The sequence below is a fragment of the Lycorma delicatula genome, chromosome 6, assembly GCF_047948215.1.
Source record: "Lycorma delicatula isolate Av1 chromosome 6, ASM4794821v1, whole genome shotgun sequence".
Lineage (NCBI taxonomy): Eukaryota > Metazoa > Arthropoda > Insecta > Hemiptera > Fulgoridae > Lycorma > Lycorma delicatula.
The window spans coordinates 127,260,204-127,288,149 of NC_134460.1; the positions used below are offsets into that span (position 1 = coordinate 127,260,204).

A 27,946-nucleotide genomic window follows, 5' to 3' on the forward strand; every position below is an offset into this window, starting at 1 on the left:
TCTGTTTTTAAAAACATAATCTCATAATAGTGTTATGTAAGCAAGCATACAAAACTTTCATTCATATGATATATTATTAGCCAGATTAATAAACTGTTTAACACAAATATACTGTGATTTTTTTAAAATGGCATTTTGTATATGTATTATATAATGTTTTAAGCCATTATACATTGGCATAGTCCCCAAATAATATACATAAAACTGAAGTTTTATTTAAAATAGTTCATTTGAACATTTATTTCCTTAAAAGATTATCAGAAATTTTCAAGTATTTCAGACAGTGTTCAAACTGGAATGTGCAGATGATTAAGCCACAAAGTTTAGTTTGTTAACATCACAAAAGTTTGGTTATTAAGAAATTAAATGCATAGACAATTAAGAAAATCATATGAAATTATGAGAAACGCATGTGGAATTTTTAAGTGTATAATAACTAAATTAAAAATTACAATAACCCTGAGTATTTTTAAACAAACTCAAAAATGATGCTGGTAATTAAATTAGGCTTCAGTGTGTTAACATTAAAAATTAATCAGAACTTAATATCTAATCTCAGGATAAATGAGAATTATGTAACTTGATGTGGAAGAAAGACAACTACAGAATGGTCGAAAAATACTAACTAATTTTAGAATGCATAACCAAAAATTTACATCAATTCTTTAATGGAAGAATTGTTTAACAAAAAAAAAAGTGACTAAAGTAATTTAAAATTCAGGTAAAAGTCACTGTCTAGAATTGTTTCAGAAAATTTTTCAAGAAAAAATGAAATCATCACCTGATACTTTCAAATGTATCTGATGTTTTTGGTTGTTGGTGTTCAGTTGCACTTGGAGTTCTGGGGATTCCTCATTTTTTTTGGTCATTTTATGCAGGAATTTATTAAGCAGAATTATGCTTATGGGATTAAGAAAAAACAAACATTAGGCTAAGAAGAGAGTAAAATAACTTCCCAACCGATCAAAATATTAACTTTAATTGGTAATATATCTTTTTTTCTCTTTCTTTTTTTATAGGTATGAGTTCGGAGACCCCAAGCGAATCACATATAGATTTCAATAAAATGGAAGAATTATATCAGTATTCAAATGATAATTTTGATAACTCAGCAGTAGATAACTCAGAACTTGAGCAGTATTTATCGACATATTATCAAAATAACACATGGAGTCATATGGGACAACATAATGATATATTAAGTTACCATGAATTACAACCGTCTAAAGACAGCTCGCGTAACAATATACCATATCCATCATCATCATCATACTACCAATCATCAAGCTGGACACCAAATAATTATTACCCATCTTATCAATATATACCTCAAAGAACAACCATGGAAAATCATTGGTAAATAATAAACTCTTAAATATGGTAATTAACAAGTAATACAATAAAATTATTAATTAAGGTTATTTTAATGCAATAAAATTAATATTTATAAATTGAATTCAAAATCAATTTTGAAAGTTAAGATGTGAAAATTAATGCAGTGATCAATGATTTATTAAAGATTAGGTCTAAGGGAACAGAAGTTTTTAATAAGGATGTTACTAGGAGGTAAAAGACAATACATTATTAAAAATAGGATCCTTTAATCATATTAATAATAGTTGATGCTCTACAGATTAGTAAGTTTGCGACAGGGCTTGCCAATTTGTCAGACAAATAATGATATAGAGAATGATTCTTTAAATATATATATATATATATATATATATATATATATATATATATATATAAAAAATGTAAAACCAAAATATTAACTTACTGTAAAATAAATGTTACTTCCCATTACAGGTGAATTACTTTCAAGAATACATAACAGTACTATCTTTTTCTTGAGAAACTAATAAAAGGAATTTATTAAAAAAAAATAAATAAATAAAAAATAATAATAAATAAACAAATAATAAATAGAAAATAAATATTATAAACAATTAATAAACTGTGCAAGTTTCTTTTGGGGAGGGGAGGTTTGTCATTTATAAGATAGATCCACAGAATTTCTACATTGATTATCAGATCTGGTTACATTTTTATTCCATCACAAACTTTTAATGTTCTTTTGATATGAATATAAAACGCAATTTAAAAAATGAGTAATAATTTGAACACAAAAAATATATATATATACAATATATATTTGAATACAAAATATAAATTTGAATACAAAATATATATATAGTTCATATTTATATTAACTATACATTAAACATATCTAATAATTTGTGTTATAACACAAACTCCTTATATTACCATTTTTAATAAAGTCTTATATTCACAGTTTTTTTAACTATACTGAAAGAGAATAAAAATAGCCACTGATCATTTTTAATATGGCAAGCAAAAACAGCTAGTATATATATATAATCATCAGTAACTATTTGTTGATAAAATACTCGCATATTTGATTCCAGTTGAACTTTATTGCACAATATTAATCCTTTCTTTTTCTGCTTACTATATATATTTTTTTTAATTAATCTAAAACAAGTTAAACAAACATTCTTTTTTTCATTTGAGAATGCTCAGTACAAAAGCAAAGTAATTTGTTCATCGAACAATGAGTCAGTGTTTCAACAGTGCATGTCTCAGTAGTTATGGTACAATATTTTAATCTTTGACCCATTCTTTGTTAAGTCTACTTGTGTAGCAAATGATAGAGATATTTACCAATGTTTGTAAATTCTACATTTTTGCATTCTACATTTTATGATTGTATACAAAGAGATATCAATATATAACATTTTTTTTTCAGAGAATAATAAAGACAGAGAAAAAAAGAAATGAGAAGTATAATAAATAAAACATTTTATAAATTATATTAACCCTCTTTGCTTACAGATGTCTTTTATGAGTGACACATTTATTCAAAAATTATATATTTTTAAAATAATGATTGTAATATTTTTCACTTCATATTGAACACATGGATAATTTTTTTTTGAAAAAAGAAGATTATCATGAAAAATCTTTGGTAAAGAGAAACTATTGTTAATTTGTTTATTTGTTTGTTAATAAGGTTTTATACTAAATTAATTTTTAAAAATGTTTTGTCATTGAATCCAGCATGACAATACAATCATAAAATAAAATTAAAGTTTCCAAAATTTTTTTAAATGTTTGGAATTTATATTATCAGTAAACAAAGAATATTCTGCTATATCCCCTCCTGATATTCAGGATCACATAATGGGATAATATCAAAAGTGAAATAATGTGAAAAAAAGGAGGGCATCTGAACATGTGCGCCACAAATCCCTTTGATGGTGTAGAAAGATAATAGACATGTACTAAGAATCTGCTCAACATACACCATCACCAACTAAATAAGTGGTTAAAATATTATTCTTTCTTGGAAAATCAAACAACCAATAAATAATAATCTACATGCATGAAATTTGGAAATAAAATTATATGAACTGCCCTAACTCATATTTAATTTGAGGTTACTTTTACTGTAAGAAAACTGTACACTCAATGAGTGGATGTTCTGGGTAATTTATAAAATTTGAAAAATTGTTACACATTTCCTAACAAATTTATAGAAATCATATAATGAATTTATATAAAGCAATAAATAAATTTATCAGACCAAGTGAACTGATGTGAAATTTTATAGGATTAAATCAAGATGTCATTTATATTAAATGAATCACTTATTTCAATATCTTTTTGAAGCTAATTAACAGCACTTTCTTAAGCAGAAAAGCACTGAACAATCATTTTAAAAAGGTTAGTGGAAAAATTTAAGGATATTATCAGAGGCAGCTTCTCTGTGAATTAACTATTACTTCCTTTTAATTATCAATTATTCCTTTTTTTTTTTTAACAGCTAGCCACTCTGGTTCCATCTCTGGTATCAAGTTAGTATCTTTTTGTAAGCAGCAGGTGCTTAGCTAAAGCTCCTTCTTTATCAGAGCTGGATGGGAATAAGAACCCTTGAATATGGAAGTATCCTAAGATTTTATTTCTTGTATAGGAGTGTACAAAAGCCGAATGGCTGTCTTTCTCTCTGGTTGATACCACACAACTTACTCCCATTCTTAATTTATCTAAAAGGAGAATACAAAACTCCTTATGTACGTAATCAAGTAATATGAGTATAATCAATCGGTGTTTGATTCATTTATTTAATATGTTGTTTTATCAAATTTAATATTAACATAATTATAAATTTTATTCAATTCAAGTGTACTGAAAAATTAGTTTTTAAATGGTACATATACAATTTTTTATGTTATGGTTAACATCTTGTAAGTGGGCCCTGGTACAAGATAATTTGGAATAGTTTATTTTGTTATGTGTAGTGTCTGTATGTGTTAGTTATATCCAGTTTATCTTATATAACACTTACAAACACATTAAATTTTAACTAAAAAAAAAAGGACTAACAGCATAAACACAACAGAGATCAATATATTATTCAACTACATTATTAAGGGGTTTTGTAAAGTTTTTAAGAGAGAGATCGTTACTAACAGTACAGCAAAAATGCTAATGAAGAACGTGCTGGTAAATTTAACTCTGAAAAGTCCTTGGAAGAATAATTTCTAATAATTTGAAGGTTAGTCATTTAATATTCAATAATTTTAGAAAGTTTCCACATTTTTTTAAGCTGTTTATGTACCCAAAAGGTACATACAAGAAGATTCTTAATTAAAACAGAAAAGAGCGATAATAACTTGTAAAATAAGTTTGTTAATAATAAAATCCAAATAATTTAGTGTGATGGTAACATGCAATATAATAAGAATCCTGTACATTCTAACAGATAAGCAATGTAAAAAACAATTGTATAATCAGAGCTATAGATTTAACAATTTTAACTATAAATGATTTATTAATCAACAATCATTAATGTTTTAATTTAATAATAAAAGTATTAATAGACAGAGGTTTATTTTTTTAATTTTAAAATAAACATATTCTACCAGTTAATATATGATTAATTATCTGTGATTTTAATCAATGAAGTATAATACTTATGTTACTCTTCACTAAGATAAATAATCTGTGCCTTAAAGTAAATGACTGAATAAATAAATTATATATTGTATTAGATAAATAATTTTTTTATTACTTATGTAAAACTTAATTTGTAATAATTAAAATAACCATAAATCAATACAAAATTAAGTTATAAAAATACTTTACTTCTTTAATGTAAATGGTGTTGTAAATTGCTTAATTTTGTTTTATATATATATAATAGCTCTATAATATACATAAATTTATAATAATATAGAGTAAATGTATAATTTATATGCATATCTATTCTGTAAATACAATTTCATGAGTAATTGTAGGGCAAAACAACAAGCACTAACAGCATGCATTATGATAATGCTAAGCAATATCAGCATGCTGATAATACAGGTGCACCTTACATACTCATAATATCCACATATATATATGACACACAAACACAAACACACACACACACACACACACACACACACACACAAACTATTTTTACTAATGCAGTCAATCACATTTATTTATGTAAATCATTGTAAATATATATTAAAAATGATCTTATTAAAAAAAAAAAACTATTGTAGTTTAGTAGTTATTATACTTAAATGTAATTTAGCTGTTGGTTATAATATAAAAGAAAAGAAAGTAACACAACTGTTAAAATCTTGTGCAGTAAAATTTCATTAATCCACATGAAAAGAAAAAAAAACAGATTGTTTGAATTAATAAAGCTATAAGGCAATAAAAATATTTTACAAAATAACAAGTTTTCTGACAAATATTCAATTAAGGTGAAAAATCACATTTATTCCATTTAAAGCATAAATTATATATATGTCAATAAATATATATATATATATATATATATATATATATATATATATATATATATTGTTTTTTCCCCAAAACATTGATAAGATTACGAAGTACAACAATAAACTGTTAAGCAAAAATACACTTACTAATGCATTTAAAAAATCTCATTATTTATTTATTTACTACAGAAACAACAGGCTGATGCAGTTAGAAATGTTTATATTATTTAAATTTTGTAATGTATGAAAAATGATGTGCCTGAAAGAACCTTCTGGATGAAAGATAAAGATGCTAATACTCAACCATGGAGGTTAACACAATAGCATATTTGTAGGTTAGAAACATCAAATTTTACATATAAACAAGAGAATATATATGATTTTAATAAGACAAGCCTCCTCTTAATACTAACTCACCGTACCATAAATGTATCTTTTTATCACAAGCGCATTTTAATGGTATTTCATCCATACAAAATATGTTTTCAGAATTTCAATTTGCTGATTTATTATATTTAAGAACACTTTTTTTAATTTCCTGACCTCCTAGGAGATCGTCTTTTAGATCTCTAAACTTGAAAACACAGTCATAAATTTGGCCTGGTCTGGATGCTACCCAGGTTGTTGGCCTGTCAGGATGCCACCGATACAAATGCCTCGGCAGACATTTCCATCAGTATATATACACAACCTGCTATCACCTTCATATGGCCTCTTTCAATCATAACCACAACTTACAACCTCAACATTAAGAGTGTAATATAGAATAACATAGGGTAATAAAAATTATTATTTATGTATATATATATATATATATATATATATATATATATACATACGAGTATAGCTACATGAACATTTTAGAATTAAAAATCCATCATCAAACAGAGCATCAAATTTCTATGGTAATTTTTAAAACTGGATGCATGAACTAGGGAAATATTTAAAAAAAAAGTTATATTCCCTCTAATATTAATTTCTGTTATAATTAATGGACATAGAGATAAATAGTGTTATTACATACTATTATTGTTGATTTCTGGGTCAGTCATCTTTTATCCTTAGATTTTGTATTTTAAAATCCCACTTATGTTTTCTATTATTTCTGAAGATGAATTTATAGTAAGCAGAACTAATACTCTGTTAGATGTGCAACATATTTTGTTATTGAGATTTTACTGTACAGGTATTTTAGATTGAGAGCATATACATGACTATAAAATTAAGATTTCAGTAATTAAGATTATAATTAGTGTTTATGTAAGATTTACTTTTGCTTTTGTCAGAGATAAATAGATTATTGGCCAAAATACTTATTGCTGCTCTTAATTACATAAAAGATGTTGAAGAGCACAGAATACCTTTGTATTAAACAGCCATGCTAGTAATTTAAAATATATACAGTAAAGAATTTAATACAATGAGTGATTTTACTGAATAATATAGTTTAAAAATTAATATAAGTCATTCATTTAGCGTCTTTATTAACATAAGACGCTATTACTAGTATACTATCCTTCAAACAAACCGAACAAATCATATGTGTTATATATAATTTACTCTAAAGACTGTATCCATAGAATACACACTTCATATCATCCTAAGAATAATTATTAGTCAAGAAACTTAGAACTATTGGTTTAAATAAATATTAAGATAAAAAAGAAAGTTAAATAAAATCATTTTATGTAAAAAAAAAGAGGATTATACTTAAATTTATGTATATGAAAGTATTTTTAAAATCTTGATCACTACATGACACAGGTTATGTTTAGTTGGATTAGAATGTCTACAGAGACATCAAAGAATACTGTATGATGTAGTAAAAACGTTGACTTTAAAGCCCAAATTCATATAATGTATTATTTTTGCAGTCAATAAGCCTACAGTTTGTTTTCAATTTCATCTTATTTTGTTAAGAAAACAATGAAAAAAATATTTAATTATAAGTAATATATATATACATACATATATAAATATGTTGCTTTAATGTATATACTTAGGAAGTTAATGTTTTAGCTACTTATATATATAAGATATTTATAATAAAACTACTTAAAAATAAAATAATCAATATTAAAATTAATTTATAATTAAATATAAGCCAAACCTTCATCCAGTGACTGGGGTGAGGTAACCATGTATAAAGTGATTAATAAATACAATTATGACATAAGACAAAATGCAATAATAGAATACATTTTTAATACAATTGGTATAGGATTAGGATTTATGGTACTGTTTAGAAAGCTGTACAGATGAATAATTGTAATTATTTTTAGAACATTTTTAAAAATTAATAAAATTCCTTTTATGAAGGTTTAATTTTTAGTTACAGTATTTTCATGTAAATAAATTAGTTATAAATTGAGAAAAGTTTTATTAAAAAAATTAATAAATTTACTGTTTTTGCTGTAATTTTACTCTATTAATAATGTTACCTTAAAGTTAATGGAGAGAAATTAAACTTAAAAAGTACTACGTTCTTGTCCATGATGTTCGGCAATGATATTAATTTGAGATGTAAACTTTTTTGTAATGACACGATTTTTCGTAAAAATAGATAAATTATCCACTTTTCAAACTACTTTTTATTACACATTTCAAGAGATATCTGTATGAGTAAATAATCAATATCTTATTTATGAATTATATTACTACCACCTAAAGTTATATGTAAAGTAGTAAATTTGAAAAAAATTATTAAATTTTAAAGTTGTGCAGTATAGAAAACATGAAAAAAAATTGTTTTTCAATGCTATAATATGGAATTAACTGAGACAAAATTATTCAATTGACAATTGATTAATTAAAATATTTAACAAATATTACTTTGCATATAATTAATTTATAACTGATAACAAAAAATATTTTTCAGAAACCCTTATGTATTCTAATTAGCTTAAGTATTTATTTTAAAATTAATTTTCAATTTTTAAATTTGCTCCAATCAATCAGTAGCTACAGAACTTTTCCAAAATGCGTATACTACTCGTGTTGCATTTGGAGTGTTAATGTTAATGCTTGTATTTGAAGTTTTCATGGCAAAATTCCTACTTGATAATTTTTGTTAAATATAAATTCAGTATTAAATTCTTTTAAGTCAAATTTCCTCTCTTCTTATTGACATAATTCTTGTTTTTTATTAAAAAAAAATTATATCAGTAATATTATTAATTATACTTTTTGTTTATTATTAAATTGTTTGTTAAATAAAACAGCTCTTTGATCTAGATTTTGGATTCTTATTTCAAGTAATATTTTTTAATATTCTCTAAAAGCTTTCATCAATAAAGAAATTTATTTGAAATCCACTAAATATTCATGACTGAAATAATTCAGTATTTAGTATGTATGTAATGAAGGTAAATTTTTGCTAGGCAACTGGTCTTCAACTTAATGTGTATATAATGTATACCACTTGCTAGTCACCAATTCATTAAGCTACATATGCCAATAAAAATTAAATAATAATATTTCAAGGCTTCCATGTACTCCTACTGATTTCTAATTCCATCTACCAATGCCCTCTTCTTTATTGAAAATTAGTCCCTTTAGTTATAAATTAATTAGACAAAAAATATAATACAAAAATAGAAGAAATAAAATAAGAATACATTACACTGAAGCAATACAAAAAAAATCTGTAGTTATAAAATAAAAAATGATGCCTCATAGCAAGCAGTCTAAGTGGAAAGTTAAAGGTGGGAAAGTTAAACAATTAAATCTATTTGACTATTTTTATCTATACACTATTCTCCTGGACTGATGATGTAGTGTAACTTTTGCTTATCATTTCACCCAAGGTACAAATTTTCTTTATTTCAGCTTAAAATATTTACCTAGGGGCTTCAACTCCTACACATAACAACTAAAAATGTTTTATTATATAAAAGAAAAGAAAAAAACTTTTTTATATTATGTCACATACCTGTATATTCAAGAACAACTTCCAGAATTCAAGCTGACTAAATTTACAAATTATATACCTCATCAAATTTTTAGTGATTACTTCTCTCTTCATTAATAATCTTTTGTTTTTGATAAGTGTTAATAAAAATGAATTGAACCATGAACCTACGTTGGACATAAACAATAACAATCAAATTTATTACATTTTTATTGTGGGGAAACATTCAATTCATCATTAGCTAATTTTCACTTTTTTACTACCACTTTGCATTTACCTAATTCCTGAAAATTTACTTCTAGAGAGTCCTCGTGCATGAGTTTAATTGTTATTTCAAAAATTCATGCAAAAAATTTTGTTTCTTATTATTTATGATGACATAATTCTTTTAAAGTTAAATTTTAACACAAATATAAAAAAAATTAAATTAAAAAAATTTACCATTACTATTTTTAATGAATTTTATCTTCAAACTTAAATCTTTACCTTCTTATGGTGAGAAATGTATTTTATAAATTGGTACTTACATATTAACGCCACCGCAGCTACAGCTTTATTTAAAAACAAAGTAGTCAATCGGATTTCGATGGAAAATGAACAGTCTCTTTTTTAATTTTAATAAATGGTTGTTTATATTTATATATTTTATAAATATAATTTAACCAAACTTAACCTACGCTCGCTTTGCTCGCTAACCTTGACTAATTAACACAATAATTTTTTGAGTATTTATTTAACAAATTCAATATTATTGCAATTATTTATTATTTAAATAATCAAAACACTCCTGTTAATTAGTCAAGGTTAGCGAGCGAAGCGAGCGTAGGTTAAGTTTGGTTATATATTTATAAAATTAATAAATATAAATAACCATTTATTAAAATTAATAAAGAGACTGTTTTGAATCTATGTTAAACTCTATATCGGCCCATTTTACAACGAAATCCGATTGACTACTTTGTTTTTAAATAAAGCTGTAGCTGCGATGGCGTTAATATCTAAGTACCCTTTTTTATCTTTCAATTATATATATACATATATATGAAACAAAAGTTATATAAAAATAAAACTGAGATTCAGTTTTTTTAAAGTTAATTTTTTACTGCAAAAGTAGAAAAAATTGCTTTCACAACACTATTAGAAGCTGAATGATTATTTAAGGGGAATTTTTAAATCACTATATTGGTCTTAGAAAGTATTAAATATAGATACAAAAGAAATTACTGCACATTGAAAATATAAAAAGGTATTCATTTCTAAAACGAGTCAGTGTATATTGAAACAAATCATTTCTAAGGTTAACTGTTTATACAAATGTCTCACGAGCAAGTGATCAAACTTTGTCATTTGATTAAAAAAAACAGATAAACAAAAAATTTCCAAAGATCAAATGTGTCTTATTTTGTTACCTATCTGACTGTCTTAAAAAGAAATTTATAAAACTCAAGAACCGATTGACAACATTTAATATCTGTTAGTTTTTTTTTGTCATTCTCTAACAAATGACAAAATATGGTAATTTTACAAAATCAAACCACAAAATTTTGGCCATTTTGATTTTTAATAATTAATTTTTGGTAATTCTATTTTATAAAATTATGTTTTACTTATAAAATTTTAAGCAATATGAGGTTATAAACATCTCTTTTGACATTATTTTGTGTGAAAAATAAATATCACTTAAATGAATGTGACTATAAAACCAAGTTATGGATGAAAATAGTAGTCTAGATACAAATCTTGAAGAAATATTTTGAGCTTATTTATTTTTTTGTCAAGAAAAAAATCATATTATTCTGACTTTTAAACTGATGTTATCTTACAATATCTCAAACTCTGAATTATACATTTTTATTTAAAAGAAAAAAGGCAGACATATGGATAATAAAAACAAACTCACTTAATGAGTTAAGAGCATGGAGATGAGGCAAAATTTACATTATTTTATAATTTTTTAAAATTTTTAGAGAGAAATAATTGATTAAGAAGAAACTGCATGTAAAGATTGTAAATCACTGTTGTTAAAATGTATGTTGGATATCATAACTTAATTTTTGTAGGTGACCTAAGATAAAAATCACACATGAAAATGGTATAGTCATTCCTAAGAAAAATAAGATCCAGTGTTTGGGTTACCAGAGAAAGTAAGGAATGAAGTAGCTTCTTGTTTACTCCTTCACTGTACCAAACTGTTACACATGAACATGTCAAATCAATTAAATGCAATTAATATTCAGTCCTAAAAGTTATCAACTTTGTTCTAACCACAGGGACTGGCTGAATAAGCAATATCATTAGTTTTATGGAAAGCAAAATTAAATGGTACATCTTTAATCCGGGTGCTTTACTTGTGGTACAATTGTTTCTTTAGGTGCTGCAATCAAAATGGTTGTACGTTACATAACATAAGGTACAAGTCACTCTTGAAATCAACATAACCACAATCTCATACCAGGCTTACTAAGTAAATTGGGAACTGAGTTGGCAACGGTTTCACATTTCTTGGTACTACTAAAAGTTTAGAAATGTTATTTTTTTTGAAAAGCAGGGTAGGCACTTGACCATCAAAGGACACAATTTTTATTGACTAAAATTCAACAAAAGTTTAGTTAAAGTTAGATTAAATTCTGTTTGAAATGAATTTTCAGATGACAAAAGAGCACTATAGATATATGTTAATATAATACATAACTAGTAATATAATAATAGTATGCGCTCAGTTTAAGAATACAATTTTAATAAAAGAACTCTCATTAGTTTACAGATGCGCTTATTATATAATTTATTGACACTATAACGTAGATAGGGCTGTATCAAATAGTGGGAGTGTTCTCATCATGAAAATAATAAAAAGTAAATATTTTTTTAGAATTATAAAATTGCAAGAAAATGTAACTGTCTGATAGCAGACAGCTTCTTACCTATTATTGGTTCTGTAAATTTAAGACTGATACTGCTAGATCCTCCATTCTGAGGATACTGATACACTGGTGACAAAGCCTGTTTATTCTTCATGTTATCTGATAATAGATGGGGCTTATGGACCGACTTTTGGGGACTTTGTTTCCTGACTAATTGCTGCACAGCAACTCTAAGGTTTGAAGTTTCACTTTACTGAACCTTAAAAAATCCATAAAAAAGGGCAGTTAAGCTGTATCAATTGCAATCAGGCCATTCTGCAAGATTTGGAATATGTCAGGGAACATTCTGGAAATTTAAACAACAGCTGACCCTGAGGAGAATAAAGTTAAGAAATTCTGAACGGTTTTCTTGCACTCTACTGGCATCTATTAGTGACAAATTACTAATAAACTGCTATTTTAAATTAAAAAAACTAAGTGTCTGTGTGTGAACAGTTTATACTTTCAATGGATAAAAATATTGTATATTAGTAAACATAATTAGTCATTGCTATTTGTAACAGCAGTAGCTTAAAGTGATAATCAAGCATTTAAACTTTATATTTTCTTTCAAGCAAAAAAGGTTCTTTTTTTTATGAATAATGAAATGTGTCACAATTAATTTTATACATAAGTCTATAAAAATCACAACACATTACTTAACAACTACAAAATAATATGTTCAAGACTACCGACAGGTTTCATGATTATAAATCTCTATAATTATGGAATATGCTACAATCATTTTATAATGATATTATGTTCAACAGACAACTTCTATTAAAAAGGTAAGTTGTCCAGAATGGGAATAGAAAGAAAAAGTAAGCACTGTTGGCTGAACAGTTTGTATATCAAATATTAAAACTGGCAATAAGAATTTAGTCAACAAATAATACAAAAAATGATATTTATTATGCTTTACAATAGTATCCACATCTGCTGATTACTCAAAAGTGAATTAATAGCAAATCATACAACTAAAACTACAGGTAATGCAAACATAAAAAATAAAACTACTGTTAGCTTACAAATACATTCTAATAGAAGTTGATGGATTTGAAGAGCGCACAGAATTGTCTCTAATCATGGAATTGAAATCAATGTAACTTACAAAATATTGTAGCAATAGTTTAACTACCAAAGGTAAGTTCATTTTATGAAATCCACCTTAACAGTACTTTTACATCTGGTTTGTAATCCACCCTATAGTTAACGTAAATACTACAGAACGAATTAACTTAGAAATTTTTATGCAACATAAATATTTGGTGTTTATAACTGTAAAGAAAAAACTGATTTTTCTACAGAAGTATTTTCAAGATAACTTTAAAAATCATCAAAAATAAAATTTAACTTTTGAAAATATTTGATGGTTGGGGCAAATGTTAGAGCTTAGGCTCCGTTAAGGAATATATTACCATATGCAGTTATTTGTGTATTCTAGGTTTCAAAAAAAACAAAATACAACAATAAATCGCGTTTCTTTTATTTTCTACATTTGTCTTGAAAACTGGTCATCTTTCCATATACTACCTATAGCAGTAATAATTAAACAGGAATTTCTAATTAAGAGTTATGACAGAAATTGTTGATCTTCCGAAATTAAAATTTTTACTTACCAACGAAGCTCTTCCATTGTGTTATTTTTAATAGTTATATTAAATTACATTACCGTAATTTTTGTTCACTTTTGTAGGTGCTACGTAACGTTCTTTACAATTAGGAAGGTTAGGAAGATAGTTCATTAGACAGCTGTTGAGTATGATAGCTGAAGATAACTAATAGATCTTGTTGTAATGTACAAGAGCCTACTAATGCACCAACTTCTGCGATAATTAGTGAGATGATCTAGAAGTTCTAATTCTGCGTATTACTGTTTTTTGTAACAATTCTGCTTTGATGATTTAAGCAAAAATTAGTTTACAGCAGTACGTAGTTGCTTCATAAAACTAAAGACCCCATTCCTAACAGATTTTCCAAAAATATATTTACCGGGTATGAAATTTTCAGATTCAACAAATCTAAGAAATATATATTAAAATAAATTTACTTACGAATAAATCAAAAGGTAGGAAAATGAAATGGCCCAGACACTAATCAGAATGATCGTTTAGCTGTCATAATTTGCTAACGCCGTGATCTATCTGGTGTCTAACGTCAGATTCAAGAGACAAAATTGAGTGAAATAAGAGTTACTACTGAAAACGAAAATGTATATGGCCTCGTATCGCTCAGCTAAATACCGAAAGGCAAATAACCTTACCGCTATGTCTCGTAGTAGAACATGAGATCATCATTCCATTAAAATTTTTCTGCTGTCACTAGCAGGCCATGAAACATACCTACATACTTTATATATACCTACGACATTTTATATAAAAAAAGTTTGTTTTAATGTAATAACTTCCTTACTTTTTAATTATATTATACAATAATCAAAGAAAATCATTTATTTATTATTTAAAAAATTATGACTTATTAAATTTTGTTAGGAAAATAACATTTACTATGAAATATTTTTTCCTTTTCTTTACAGATTATTCCTTTTTACTTTTACAAACAAATTTTTTACAAGCTACGCTAATTAATAGCAGAGTTACAGCTTGTTCCTCTATAAATAAGCAATAAGTATAACTCATTATTTTTAGTCTAAATTTTTGGTCTTATTGGTTGGTTATAAGACCACATTTCGTTTTTATTCAATTTTCGATCGACCGATTTCACTTCATTTTATCTTATATTTTTAATGTTTTAATTTAATATAATATATGTTAATTTATTCTAAGAGACACTATACCCATCTTTGAGCCACAACAAAAAAGAATTTGACGTTAATGGAAATCTGCTAGATTTCTTTCTGCGTAAACTTTTGTGGCGACGTGAGTACAAGAGGCAAGATTTATTTTTACAAATTCTGCAGGACATATAATAATCATCATAATATTTTTTTGGCAGTAGGAATGATTGATATAATTTCTAACTAAATTAGTTTTTAATATTATATCAGTGCTATCTGTAGCACTAATTCTTGAAATTCCCTATTCACTATTCAGAAAGAAAGAATCTAGATAAAAGAAGAAAAAATGATACAGTAGATATTTAAAAGTCGTCGTGCTTGTTAGTCAGCAGGTGTGAATAGTTGAGTTGTGGTATCGGTGTACGATCATGGTCATAGGTCATTACATCTCCAAACGTAAGCAAATTCACTAACAAAGGATGTTTTGTAGAACTTTGGATAGAGATTATATTTGTTACTTACCAATGTTAATGCTATCAGTTACGTCAAAATGTAGCTAGCAATTATAAATTATTTCATTACAAAAGAGCGTAAATTCTTAACGCTTATTAAATTGTAAGAAAAAATTAAACGAATTGCTTAAAAATAGAAGGTAAATAAATAAAAGAATAATTAAAATTTTTTGAGTATTTATTCAAATAATTAAAACTATTTCTAACAACTTTTTATACAATTTAATTAATTATTTGTTTTCATAATATTCTTTGGAAACTTCATAAAAGTCGATTTCATTATTTTTACTTGCTGAGAGTTTTGATAAATTAAGGGAGAACTTTTGTTTTGTTTTTAATCTAATATTTTAATTACACCTACATTAATAAATTAAAAATTAATTACTGTCGGAGTAGGTTATCTAAAAAAAAAAATTCTCAGAACTTATTTCCCAGTCAATTTTTTTACTGACTTCTCTAAATTCATTTCATTATTAAAATTTCACATTGAAAAATGTAATGAAACTTAGTTTTCTTTAAAATCTGTCAGAAAGACTTCTCTCTTCAGAAACTCACCAGAAAAGACATGAATCATCGCAAATTCAGAACAGAGCGGTATTTAATTAGATCAGTTTCACTAATCATAAAATGAACTTTTTAAAGAGTAATAGCTAGTTCCTTTTAAGAATTATACTAGCAAACCCGGCTATGCTTCGCTATTGCTAGATTTGAGTATATATATATAGATTAAATGAACACAATTGAAAGTTTCATAAAACATTAACAAAATCAACATTACGGAATTAACAAAATTTAATCTTTCCCTTTCACCCTTTCTTCTATTTCCCCTTTCTCCGATTTCTCCCTTTCCCTTTCTCATTTGCCGTTTCTTTTTTCTTTTCTTCCTTTCCCATTTTCCTTTTTCCAGTTACAGTTTTTACCCCTCTTCACTTTCCACCATTTTCTCCTTTTCTCTCCCTTTCCCTTTCATTCCCTCATTTTTCTTTCCCTGATTTCCCTTTCCCCATTGTTTCTTTCTCTTCTTTCCTTTTTTCTTCTTTCCCCTTTGCATTTCCTTTTCTCGTTTCACATTTTCCCTTTTTTCTTTTTTCAATTTTTCCTTGCTTTCCTTTTCCTATTTTCATTTTTACCACATTCCATTTCTCTTTCCCCCATTCCTCTCTTCCCTTTCCAAATTTTTTTCCTTTTTATCCCGCTTTCTTATTCGTTTTCTCATTTCACTTTCCCTTATTTCCCTTTCTCTCTTCCTTTTTCACCTTTTTCCTCTTTTTCTTTTTTCTTCTTTCCCTTTTCCATTTCCTTTTCTCGTTATTCCTTTCCTCTGTTTTCCTTTTTTTTATTTTTTCCATTTTCCCTTTCTTTCCTTTTCCCATTTTTATTTTTACCATATTCCCTTTCTCTTTTTCCATTTCTCCCTCTTTTCTTTCCACTACTTTCTTCTTCTTTTCCAATCCTTTTCTTATTTCCCTTTCTTCCTTCCTTTCCCGTTTTCTTTTTTCTCCATTCCCTTTTCCATTTTCTTTTCCCGTTTTTCCTTTTCCACGTTTTTTTAATATTTTCCATTTTCCCTTTCTTTCCTTTTTTCCATTTTCATTTTCATACTATATTTACTTGTTTCCCCCATTTCTTTTCTTCCCTTTCCATCATTTTCTCCTTTTTATCTTTCTTTCCTTCCGTCATTTCTCTTTCCGATATTTCCCTTTCTTCCTTCCTTTTTAACTCTTTCCCCCTTTCTTTTTTCTCCTTTCATCTTTCAAATTAATCTTGCGACAACGAAAATTGTGCTGGAAAATTACATGATTACTAAGAAAATCTTAGTTTTTATACCGCACGCTAGACGTCGAATTTCCAAGGTTATTTAAAAATGAAATATCTATCCTTATAGTTAAATAAATTATTTTTGATGGTTTTTTAAAAATTAAATACCTGTTTATATTAGTTGAATATGTTCTTTCTCAAGGTTATTTAAAAATTAAATGTCTATTTATATTAGGTGTTATTTAAAATTAAATATCTATCTTTATAATTAAATAAATTCTTTTCGATCGTTTTTAAAGATTAAATAGCAATTTATGTTACTTGAATATGTTCTTTCCGAAGGTTATTTAAAAACACACTATTGTCGTATAATAAACATTTAATTTGCAACAACAAATATTGAGGTCAATAATTGAGATAAAAACTATCCTCTAGAGATAAAAGCTAAAGATGAGATAAAAATTAAGATGAGGGATTAAACTTGGTGAGATTGAGGAGAGATTGATGTTGGATAAAGTATCAGTCGCTGGCCACATAAATGTGCTTGATCCGCCATTCAGCGGAGCTCCAAGTTCTGTCTCACTCTGTTTATATTTCCTCGAAGGGAACAGATTGTTAAATCCTATGAAATATGTTGGGCATTAAAGTTCCCTACAATTAACGATGGAGATGGAATTTGGACGAGGAGATTTCGTATATCTAGTACATCAAACTCGGAGTTCTACGAGAGATAGAGATTGCAGATGTGGAATTTGAAAGGGACAGAGATCTCCATGGTGACTCATGGATGTGGGTAGCAAGTGATATCCTTGTAGTATAGTCATAGGTTTCACACAGGAAACATCGCCGTGGGTTAATGATGAATGGTCGTATTCTATCTGAAATCTACGTTAATTTTTCTCCAGTGGCATGGGGAGGTTGAACGTTAAAATAAGGGAAGAAATAGATAGGTTCTTCCAAATCACTTTGACGTTTCATTATTCGCTTTACTTCAGCAACTTCGTGGGGACGAAGCTTATCAGCTATTTCATTAACTTCCATATCCATAAGGTCCCGACAAATTACTTTTGGGCTGGTATTCAAAGTTTGATGGCACACCGCACTTGGCAAGACGTAAGAGAAATCGATTCTGCTCATCATTATATGTTTCAATTAGTATCGATCCATCGCTTAATTTCTTGTTGTTCTTCAGTGAGCCACATGATCCTGTTACTACTTTGTTATTCAGGAAAGGCGAGACCTTGTGAAGAGAGCCTGTCACCTTCCTGATTATTTCGCATAACAACGAATCTAACATTTTTAAACTGTACGGAATACGTCACAATTTACTTGATTTTTCACACCACTGATATCCTCGTCTGACACCGGAGATTGAGGTCTTTTCACAACACTGTTTTTGGTTGTTTTTCCCCACGGACCACCTCCAACCATCATAGTATTTTCTTATGGATCAATATTGTTAGTCTTACGAGTACCGGGGAAATATGGGATCCCCTCTGCAGAGCCCTCGCGTAAAGAGGCTAGAGCTAATTGCAATGGGTTCGCTCAAGTGCCCAGAGAGTTTGAAACTCACTACGTAGAGCCATTTACCCATCGGAACGATAGCGTCTACCTTGCGTTACGGTTGCGTCGTAAGTTGTCGCAACACCACCGAGTGTAAGTGTAACGAGAGATGGTGTAGGATGTTGTGTAGTTGTGTAAGGTTCATGTTGTATTTAGTGCAATGCTCGTAGTGTAGTATATGTGTGAAGTGTAAACTTTTCAGCAGCTCGGAGTGTAGTAGGAAGAAAAGCTGCAAAGGCTAGGGCCGTGGGGACGCCAACCCCCAAAGTCTTAAAGGGTAAGACTCCCCGTCGGGGGATTTGTAATTGTGTTTAATGCAATCTCCTGTAACATGGTACAATAATAACATAGTAAACATTGAAGATTTGGTGTGATTTTGAAGCTGCGAACACTATTTACTGGTATAGCATTGACTAAACTTAAATATTTTTTAATAAAAACCAGAAGATACCAATATAAGTCGTTAGTAAAAGTCAGCTGTGGTTGTTAATTTTGTATTTATTTTCCTAATGTGTGCTTTGCAATCTGTCCAACTAATGAACGACTGAGTAAGCACCGACCCAATGAGAAGAGTATGATATGTATGACGTAAATTTTACAGATTCAGGCAATCATTCCTGAGAGGTATGGCTAATTAAACCCCAACCACCAAAGTACACCACTATCTAGCATTAAAATCCATGTAAAAGCAACTAAAGTTTACTAAGATTTGAACCTTAGAACCTTCGACTTCGAAAATCAGATATTAAATTAATGATTTGCGATGACGAGTTAACCATTAGACCAGCCCGGTGGGCTGGTTGTTAATTAACATCTCTACATTTTGATATCTTTTATATCTATAGAGAGAATTAATTAATGTAAAGGAGATCTGGATGTAATAGTAATTTTCAAGAAGTGAACGTTATCTAGTTTTAGTTTTCTATTTTTTTTTAGATATTAATCCAAAATCGCATTGAAAGTCTTAGGTAAGCCATTACATTTCTAACAATTGATTTGTAAGTGAAATTCATTGATGATTTCAGTAGAACACCTGATGAAGAGAATGTTTGTTTATGAGGCTTACATTACAAGGAATGTTGTATCTTACAAAAATAAATGTTCTAAGAAAGAAAGACAACTGTATTGATCAATAAGCTAGGGGTGGTGATTGGGATACGTTCAACGCGGTTTGATTACCAGTGGACAGTCCTCTTCCGAATTATCCAAGAATAAATAATATATTGACTAATCAAAAGCCCACGTAACATACCAAAATAAACTTATAACAGGTGATCCCTTTTATTCATATTCTAACTATTAGCATTTATCAAGAATATCATGGAGTATCAAGAATATCTTTATATCGTATCATTCAGTTATGTCAACAGGGAACTGACGAACTATTTTAATTTTTTAATACTTATTTATTCAGTAATTTTTTTTCATTTTTAATATAATTTACTGTTTTAAAATTAGTTTAAAAGTTAAAAACGAGCCTATAATGATAGCCATTAATACACGAGTACGAAGTTATGACACGACCTTGGAGACTGTCGTAAACTTCGCAAGAGTGTATTAATGGCCATTATAGAGAGTTGCATAATGTATTTTTTCTACGGCTGAGAAAATATGGGGATTATAGATTTTAATCAGTGATAGAATACATTGTTTACGGAATATTTTTTTTTTTAAATAAAAAATAATACATTAAACAATACATTTCTGTGGTAATATATTATTAGTCATACGTTTTGCCTTTTCTTTAATATCAATCGGTTTACAGACGTTTCTTCCTCAGAATCCGACATAATTAACAGAAGAACAAATAGAATATAGAAACTTAGCTACCTACTGGTGTGGAGTTCTTTAATGGTTGGGTTTCAATTAACCACACTTCTCAGGAATGGTCGACCTGAGACTGTACAAGACTTCACTTAATTTACATTCATATATATCATCCTCATTCATCCTCTGAAGTAATACGTTACTGTGGTTCCGGAGGCTAAACAGAAAAATAAAGTTACCTTTACTAGGCTCAGCCAGTGTACGAGGTTGTGACACCACGAGCAGACTGCTTATTACTACTAGGCCTGAAAACATCAACTCCGCGAATAAAATCGAAGTATTACTTATTATCATATTGTACGCGATAATAACTACCATACTTACATTTACTAATAATATACAATACGTGATTAATTCTTTTATAACCTTTATTTGAACTAAATTATTAATTTTTAATAATAATCAAAAGCTTACTTGAATTTTCTTCAAGCATCTAATTCAAACTTTAGCAATTCACCATCTTCGCTAAACGAATCACTATCATTGTCACTTTCATTTCACTATCACTATCAGAATCTACACGTATAATATAATGTTCTGTCATTTCATCTATCAGTGGTTCGAGTTTTTCATACTCTTTTTCAATATTTTCTACTTTTTAACAATAAGGTTTCCAGTCATCTTCATTTATGGAATTAATTTTCTCCGTAGCTAATTTTTCAACATTTGTGAAAGAAAATGTTGTGTTATGATTCGTCACATGTCTTTTTACGGCTGACGATACCATCTCGATCGGATTCAAATCAGTATGGTACGGTGAGAGTTTCTAAGAACACGATGCCCATGTCTTTTTCAAAAGTTCATCCAAGTGATATTTTTGTACTTTCTGCCACGGCATGCCTATGGGAACTGCGTTTGCTTAACGGCGGGGACCGGTTACCATAGGGATGCTTAAAAAGGATTAGTTTTACGTAACTTTACTAATTAATATATCTGTGGTTTCAGAATTTTTGAACCATATGGATTATGAGTTTTCTTCAGCCAATCGGCTCTATCTTTTCTTCTGGAGTTAGAATTTGGCGCTTTATCAATACCTGTAGTGTGATAAGGGACATTATCAACAACTACTATTGACATTGGTGGAAGATTTTGAATCAATTTTTCACGCGCCCATTTCATGAAATTATCTGTATTCATGTTGTCATGGTAGTCACCACTTTTCGAACTGGCTTTCCAAGTTAGTAATGCCTCCGGAATAAAACCGATTTCTCCTCCACCATGAATTACTAAAAAACGGTCACTTTTATTAATCGGCACATGAAGTCCGTCAACAATACCATCAGACCACGACTTAGTCAAACAATGAAAATTTAAAACTACATTTCATCCAAATAAACAATTGTAGCATTGCTTTGCCTGTACTTAGCCGCTACTTGCAAATATGCATTTCTCTTCCACCTGATATCGGATTTCTCATTTAAAAGTTTTCTGTTATTTTCAGTTTTACGCCATTTGAAACCTAACTCTTTCAAAATTACAGCTAAAGTTGATTCACTGCCTTTAAAATCAGCAGATGACTGAAGTTCTTGCTTTATTTTTTTTAAAGTAGGTAATTCATTCTTCTTTGAATGAAATTCATTAACTGTTCTTTTAACTACACCTAAATCAAAACTGCCCAGTCCAGGGAAAAGGTTTCGAACATCGTTTATACTTTTTCGGCGTGCTGAAAGAACACGATTGGAATGTTGATTGAAGAATCATGTCTTTTTTTCTCTTCTGAGTGTTTGAACCTGTTTTCTTGATATCCCACAAGCAGCAGCAGTTCTTTCTTCGAACTTTTGATTGCTAATTATATGTTTGTCATCAGTTAATTTTAGAGCTTCTTTTTCATAAAATCATAAACATTATTGATAATTTCACGTGCTTGATTCCTAAGTTTTTTCTTAACTATGTATTTAAATTCAAAATGCACTAATAACACACGAACAAAAATAAAGCAAAAAATAACATATTACAACTAATTTGCGAAAAACAATGAGTAATTATAAAATAATATAAAACACAAAACGCTATCCGAATACCTCGACTGAACACGTTATAAACTAGACTAAAGTTTATTTCTTTATACACATATTGTGTACTACGAATTACGGATCTAGACATAATCGTGACGAAAAACATAATTTCTAACTACATGTATAACTTTTTATAGACCTGTACATAATACCTATCAGAGCATTAGTCACTGGTTAAGGAATTGTTATTGTTTACAAATTGAGTCATTAAGCATTTTTATACACGTAATCAACTGAAGTGAAAAGAGTGAACACACAACAACATAAATGTATTATGTGGGCGCTCATATTCTTTGTAAGTCGAAAAGTAAAATAAAAATAATAATTACGCGCAAAAATAATGTTTTGGAAAACAATAATATAATGAGATGGCAGTACGTGACGTTACAAACTCGTAGATTCACTGGGGCAACCCACCGGGTTGGTCTAGTGGTGAACGCGTCTTCCCAAATCAGCTGATTTGAAAATCGAGAGTTCCAGCGTTCAAGTCCTAGTAAAGTCAGTTATTTTTACACGGATTTGAATACTTGATCGTGGATACCGGTGATCTTTAGTGGTTGGGTTTCAATTAACCACACATCACAGAAATGGTCGAACTGAGAATGTACAAGACTACACTTCATTCACACTCATACATATCATCCTCATTCATCCTCTGAAGAATTATCTAAACGGTTGTTACCAGAGGCTAAACAGGAAAATGAAAGAAAAGATTCGCTGGGGCAACTATAAGAGTAGTTTCAAATTAACCTCTCTGCTTGCTAACTACTAAGTTGGATTAAAATCAAAAAAGAAAAAAAAATGGCTGATACATACCCGCTTCAGATTAGTTAGCTTTTGATTGGTTGACCATCCGTATCATAAATCATTGATTCAGGTTCCAGCCACGTAATTCAAAGTTATAATACAACCATAGAAAAAAATTTGTTTTAATATCTTTGGTAAGCGCCAAGGTTAATTATTTCCAGCCTATAATTATAACCCATCGGGTTGGTCTAGCGGTTAACGCGTCTTCCCAAATCAGCTGGTTTGGAAAGTCGAGAGTTACAAAGTTCAAGTCCTAGTAAAGCCAGTTATTTTTACACGGATTTGAATACTAGATCGTGGATATCAGTGTTGTTTGGTGTTTTTTTCTTTCAGCTCCCCTGGGCCGGACCGACTTGTTGGTATTACGCCGCCCAGGAGAGTATCTTTAAACTCAAATAGGCCTCTCCCCCTACCGGCTATATACCGGCTTGGCAGGTCGGCCTACCGGTTAGCTATTTTTGAGAGTTCTTTATTAATATTGCCCTTTTGGACACCACACACACCCAGTGCGCCGCGACGCGGCGCCGGGTCCCTTCGGTATTCAGTGTGCTGTTACCTGACTGTTACCCGTGGAGTCCTTGGTGGCTCATTAGTGCCAACACACCGCAGCATGCTGGACCTCACCAGCAAGGCTGTCCACCCAGTCCTATTCTAGCCAACACCTTGTCTTCTCTCATCGGAGTATTTCTGTAGTACGACTTGTCTAACAAAACTAGCAAAATTTTCCAGTTTAACTCGCTTCTAAGCATGTATTCTATTGTTGTCTCTGGAGTTATACCTGTGAGTGCCTTACTATGTCTAAGTGTGTCCCACCTATTGCACTCAAAAAAGGTGTGCTCAGCATCATCTATCTCGTTGCAGTAGTTGCAAATTGGCTCTTCTCTCTTGCCTATTTTGTGCAGGTAGTTATTGAAGGAACCATGTCCTGTAAAAAACTGCGATAGGTGATGATCAACCTCACCAAATTTTCTCGACAACCATGGCTTGATGTTGTGGATGAGGGTTCTCGTCCATCGAACCACACCTTCCTGCGACCATCTTTCCTGCCAGATATTATAAACAGCATCCCTGACCTCTTGTTCTGGCTTGCCTTGTGCCCTCTCCACCCTCGTTTTGCGATTAGGTCAATAGGAGGTGCACCCGATAACATGCACAGGGCGGCATAGGACACTGTCCTGTATACAGACACAACACCTAGGAGCACACACCTGTGCGTCTTTGCTAGTCTCTCCTTGTTGCGCCTGATGGCGTTAGAGCGCCACCAGGCCGGGACGGCATACATAAGCGAAGACACGACGGTGGTCGCCAGTAAACGGCGCTTTGAGGCCCGAGGGGCATTCTGCGATGACATAATGATGTTTAGACTTTTTATCATCCTTTCTGCCTTGTTGCATACACTGACTATGTGCTCGGTGTATCTACCGTTTTTCTGGAGGATAACTCCTAAGTACTTGATGTTATTCGCTTCTTCTATAGCAAGACCGTTGATGGAAATATTGAACAGTTCTAGCACTTTGGTGGTTGGGTTTCAATTAACCACACATCTCAGGAATGGTCGAACTGAGAATGTACAAGACTACACTTCATTCACACTCATACATATCATCCTCATTCATCCTCTGAAGAATTATCTAAATGGTAGTTACCGGAGGCTAAACAGGAAAAAAAAAGAGAGCATGTAATTATAGGAAAATTATCAACATTTTTATTTTATGAAATATTTCATAGTTATTTTTTTAATAACTTTTATTAAATTGATTTGTTTATTTATTTATATTTTCTTGTGACAAATTATTTTTTCGTCTTTCCTTTTTCATATAAACTTTTATATTAAAATTAATTGCATTTAATTAAAACGTTAAAACTGTAATATTAAAGATGAGTTTTTCGTTAAGAAGTTTAACTTTCTACGCAGAAAGTCTAAGAGAATATCTACTCATATAATTTAAAACTAATGGATGGGTTTACGTGACAATGAAACATTCAATATTTCTTTGTTATAACTGTCTGTTTATACACGTTTGCAGGCGTGCGTGTTTATGAGAAAGAGAGTGAGAAAGATGAAAATAGCTTATTATTACCGTCCTTGTTATATCAGTCATCATTATACAATATGTTTATAGGGTTTTTTTTTTTAATAACGCAATAGGTTACACCAGGAAGATGATCGAACGGCTTTTTCCTTCCGGATAGTTGCTATGAATATTTTATTCTAAATAAATACGCTCGCTATAAGTTATAATGATAAGCCGTCGCATATGGTAACAATATCTTCATTGTATTCCAGGTATAGGTAAATCACATCATAATACTTCCTGGTCTGGGAATACGCATATGTACTAGATTAAACGAAATTTTTATACTGCAACAAATTGGTCGTTTTGTTATCTACCCCTATTTAAAGTAGGGCATCATTTTTATACATACAAAAGATTTTGTTTGTTTTTAATTTTTATCATTATATGTTTACTGATAAAACCCGAGAAAATTATAACCGTTTAAGCTTTTTCAACTGCATTAGGTTCAAATAGATTGCATAAACGTTGGATTTAATAAATAATTGTTAACACATCAACAGTTTGGTGTAGTAATAGTAATGTATCTTTAATAAGATGTGCATACATATTTCACTAAAAAAAAAGAAACAAAGAATTCACCATTTGGATAATAAATAAATAATAGGCTATATTTTAAATATTAAGTCAACACAAAAACTGTGGGAAAAACAAGAAATTATTTAACAAGCATATTTACCGTCCTACTAATGATTAGATACATTTAGAGTACTGTAAGTGTTAATTAAACTAAGCGTTGCAGTCTAAGAAAAAGACCAATGAGTAATAATGAGCTGTTGAGAATATTAACCAGTAGTAATGCTAATTAATGTAATAAATTTCATAAAAAATAATAATACTTATTCACTACTGTAACAACCGATGTAGTATCCCGTTTACTAATTATGGTTTCACAAAAAAATATATTTTTTACAGACTAGAATATTAATTTTATGCCCAGTCCCTCAAATGTGTAAGACCTTTCTTTCTTTCTTTTTCCTGTTTAACCTCCGGTAACTACCGTTTATATAATACTTCAGAGGATGAATGAGGATGATATGTATGAGTGTAAATGAAGTGTAGTCTTGTTCATTCTCAGTTCGACCATTTCTGAGATGTGTGGTTAATTGAAACCCAACCACCAAAGAACACCGGTATCCACGATCTAGCATTCAAATCCGTGTAAAAATAACTGGCTTTACTAGGACTTGAATGCTGGAACTCTCGACTTCCAAATCAGCTGATTTGGGAAGACGCGTTCACCACTAGATCAACCCGGTGGGTTTAAATCTGTAAGACCAGTTTATCTGTATGTAATTAATCTCTTCCCGTCTTGTTTTTGATGATTTTTACACTATAAGGCAGAAGCTGCTAGTTTTAGTCCATGCGGGCGTTTTATTTTCCCAATATCCACTGTATCTAGTGAGGTATTTCCCATTTTTCCCCCTCGGGAGGCACCAATAACAGAGTAGCAATTCTAATACTCAGGGCAAGATTATATGGATATTATTTATTTATACATATTTTAAAGTATTAAAATAAATTATTTCTAAGAAACTTATTTCGTGTATTTATATTAAACTTTTTGTTGTAAAAAAAATATATAATTTAAGCTCTAGCATATTTATCCGAGTCCTAATTTTTATATTTTATATTCGTTTATTACTTTACCGGTTGTAGCGATATGTGATCCTACAGCTGTAGTAGAAAAGTATATAGATCACTAAAAAAGAAAGTCTTTTTAAGTTTTGCAGATTAAGGAGATATTAAAAAACATTTACCAAAAAAAAATTAAATAAATTGAAACAATCTACGAAAAAAATTATTCCAATGTTCCTAAGTCCAAAAAATCGATTTTTGTCAGATGGATCGTTCATCTGACAAAATTTGTCAACACCCTGGATTTGGTTTTATAAATTGACCTCGTTGACCGATTTCCTTGAAGTTTGGTAAACGGGTACCTTCGGAGGGAAAAAAAATAATAATTTTTTTCAAAATTTGGAAAAAGGAAAAGGGGTATTTTGGTCGAAATAAAATTAAAATTCTTTACTGGGATATT

At 29.3% G+C, this 27,946-nt stretch overlaps 1 protein-coding gene and 1 long non-coding RNA gene across 6 annotated transcripts in view; one reads left to right on the forward strand and one right to left on the reverse strand.

The window, feature by feature from the left end:
* LOC142326211 (uncharacterized) overlaps positions 1-1,682 on the forward strand; it is an 89,073-nt gene extending 87,391 nt beyond the window's left edge. The window contains exon 5 of the mRNA XM_075368496.1: positions 1,020-1,682. Within this exon, the coding sequence (XP_075224611.1) occupies positions 1,020-1,360 (341 nt within the window). The 3' untranslated portion in view covers positions 1,361-1,682. The remainder of the gene's footprint in view (positions 1-1,019) is intronic.
* Positions 1-14,932, reverse strand: part of LOC142326212 (uncharacterized) — a 148,669-nt gene extending 133,737 nt beyond the window's left edge. For all 5 annotated transcript variants that reach the window (XR_012756727.1, XR_012756728.1, XR_012756726.1 and 2 more), the window contains exons 1-2: positions 14,669-14,932; positions 9,736-9,881 (exon numbers count right to left, since the gene is read on the reverse strand). This is a non-coding gene — a long non-coding RNA (uncharacterized LOC142326212). The remainder of the gene's footprint in view (positions 1-9,735; positions 9,882-14,668) is intronic.
* Positions 14,933-27,946: the final 13,014 nt, after the last annotated feature.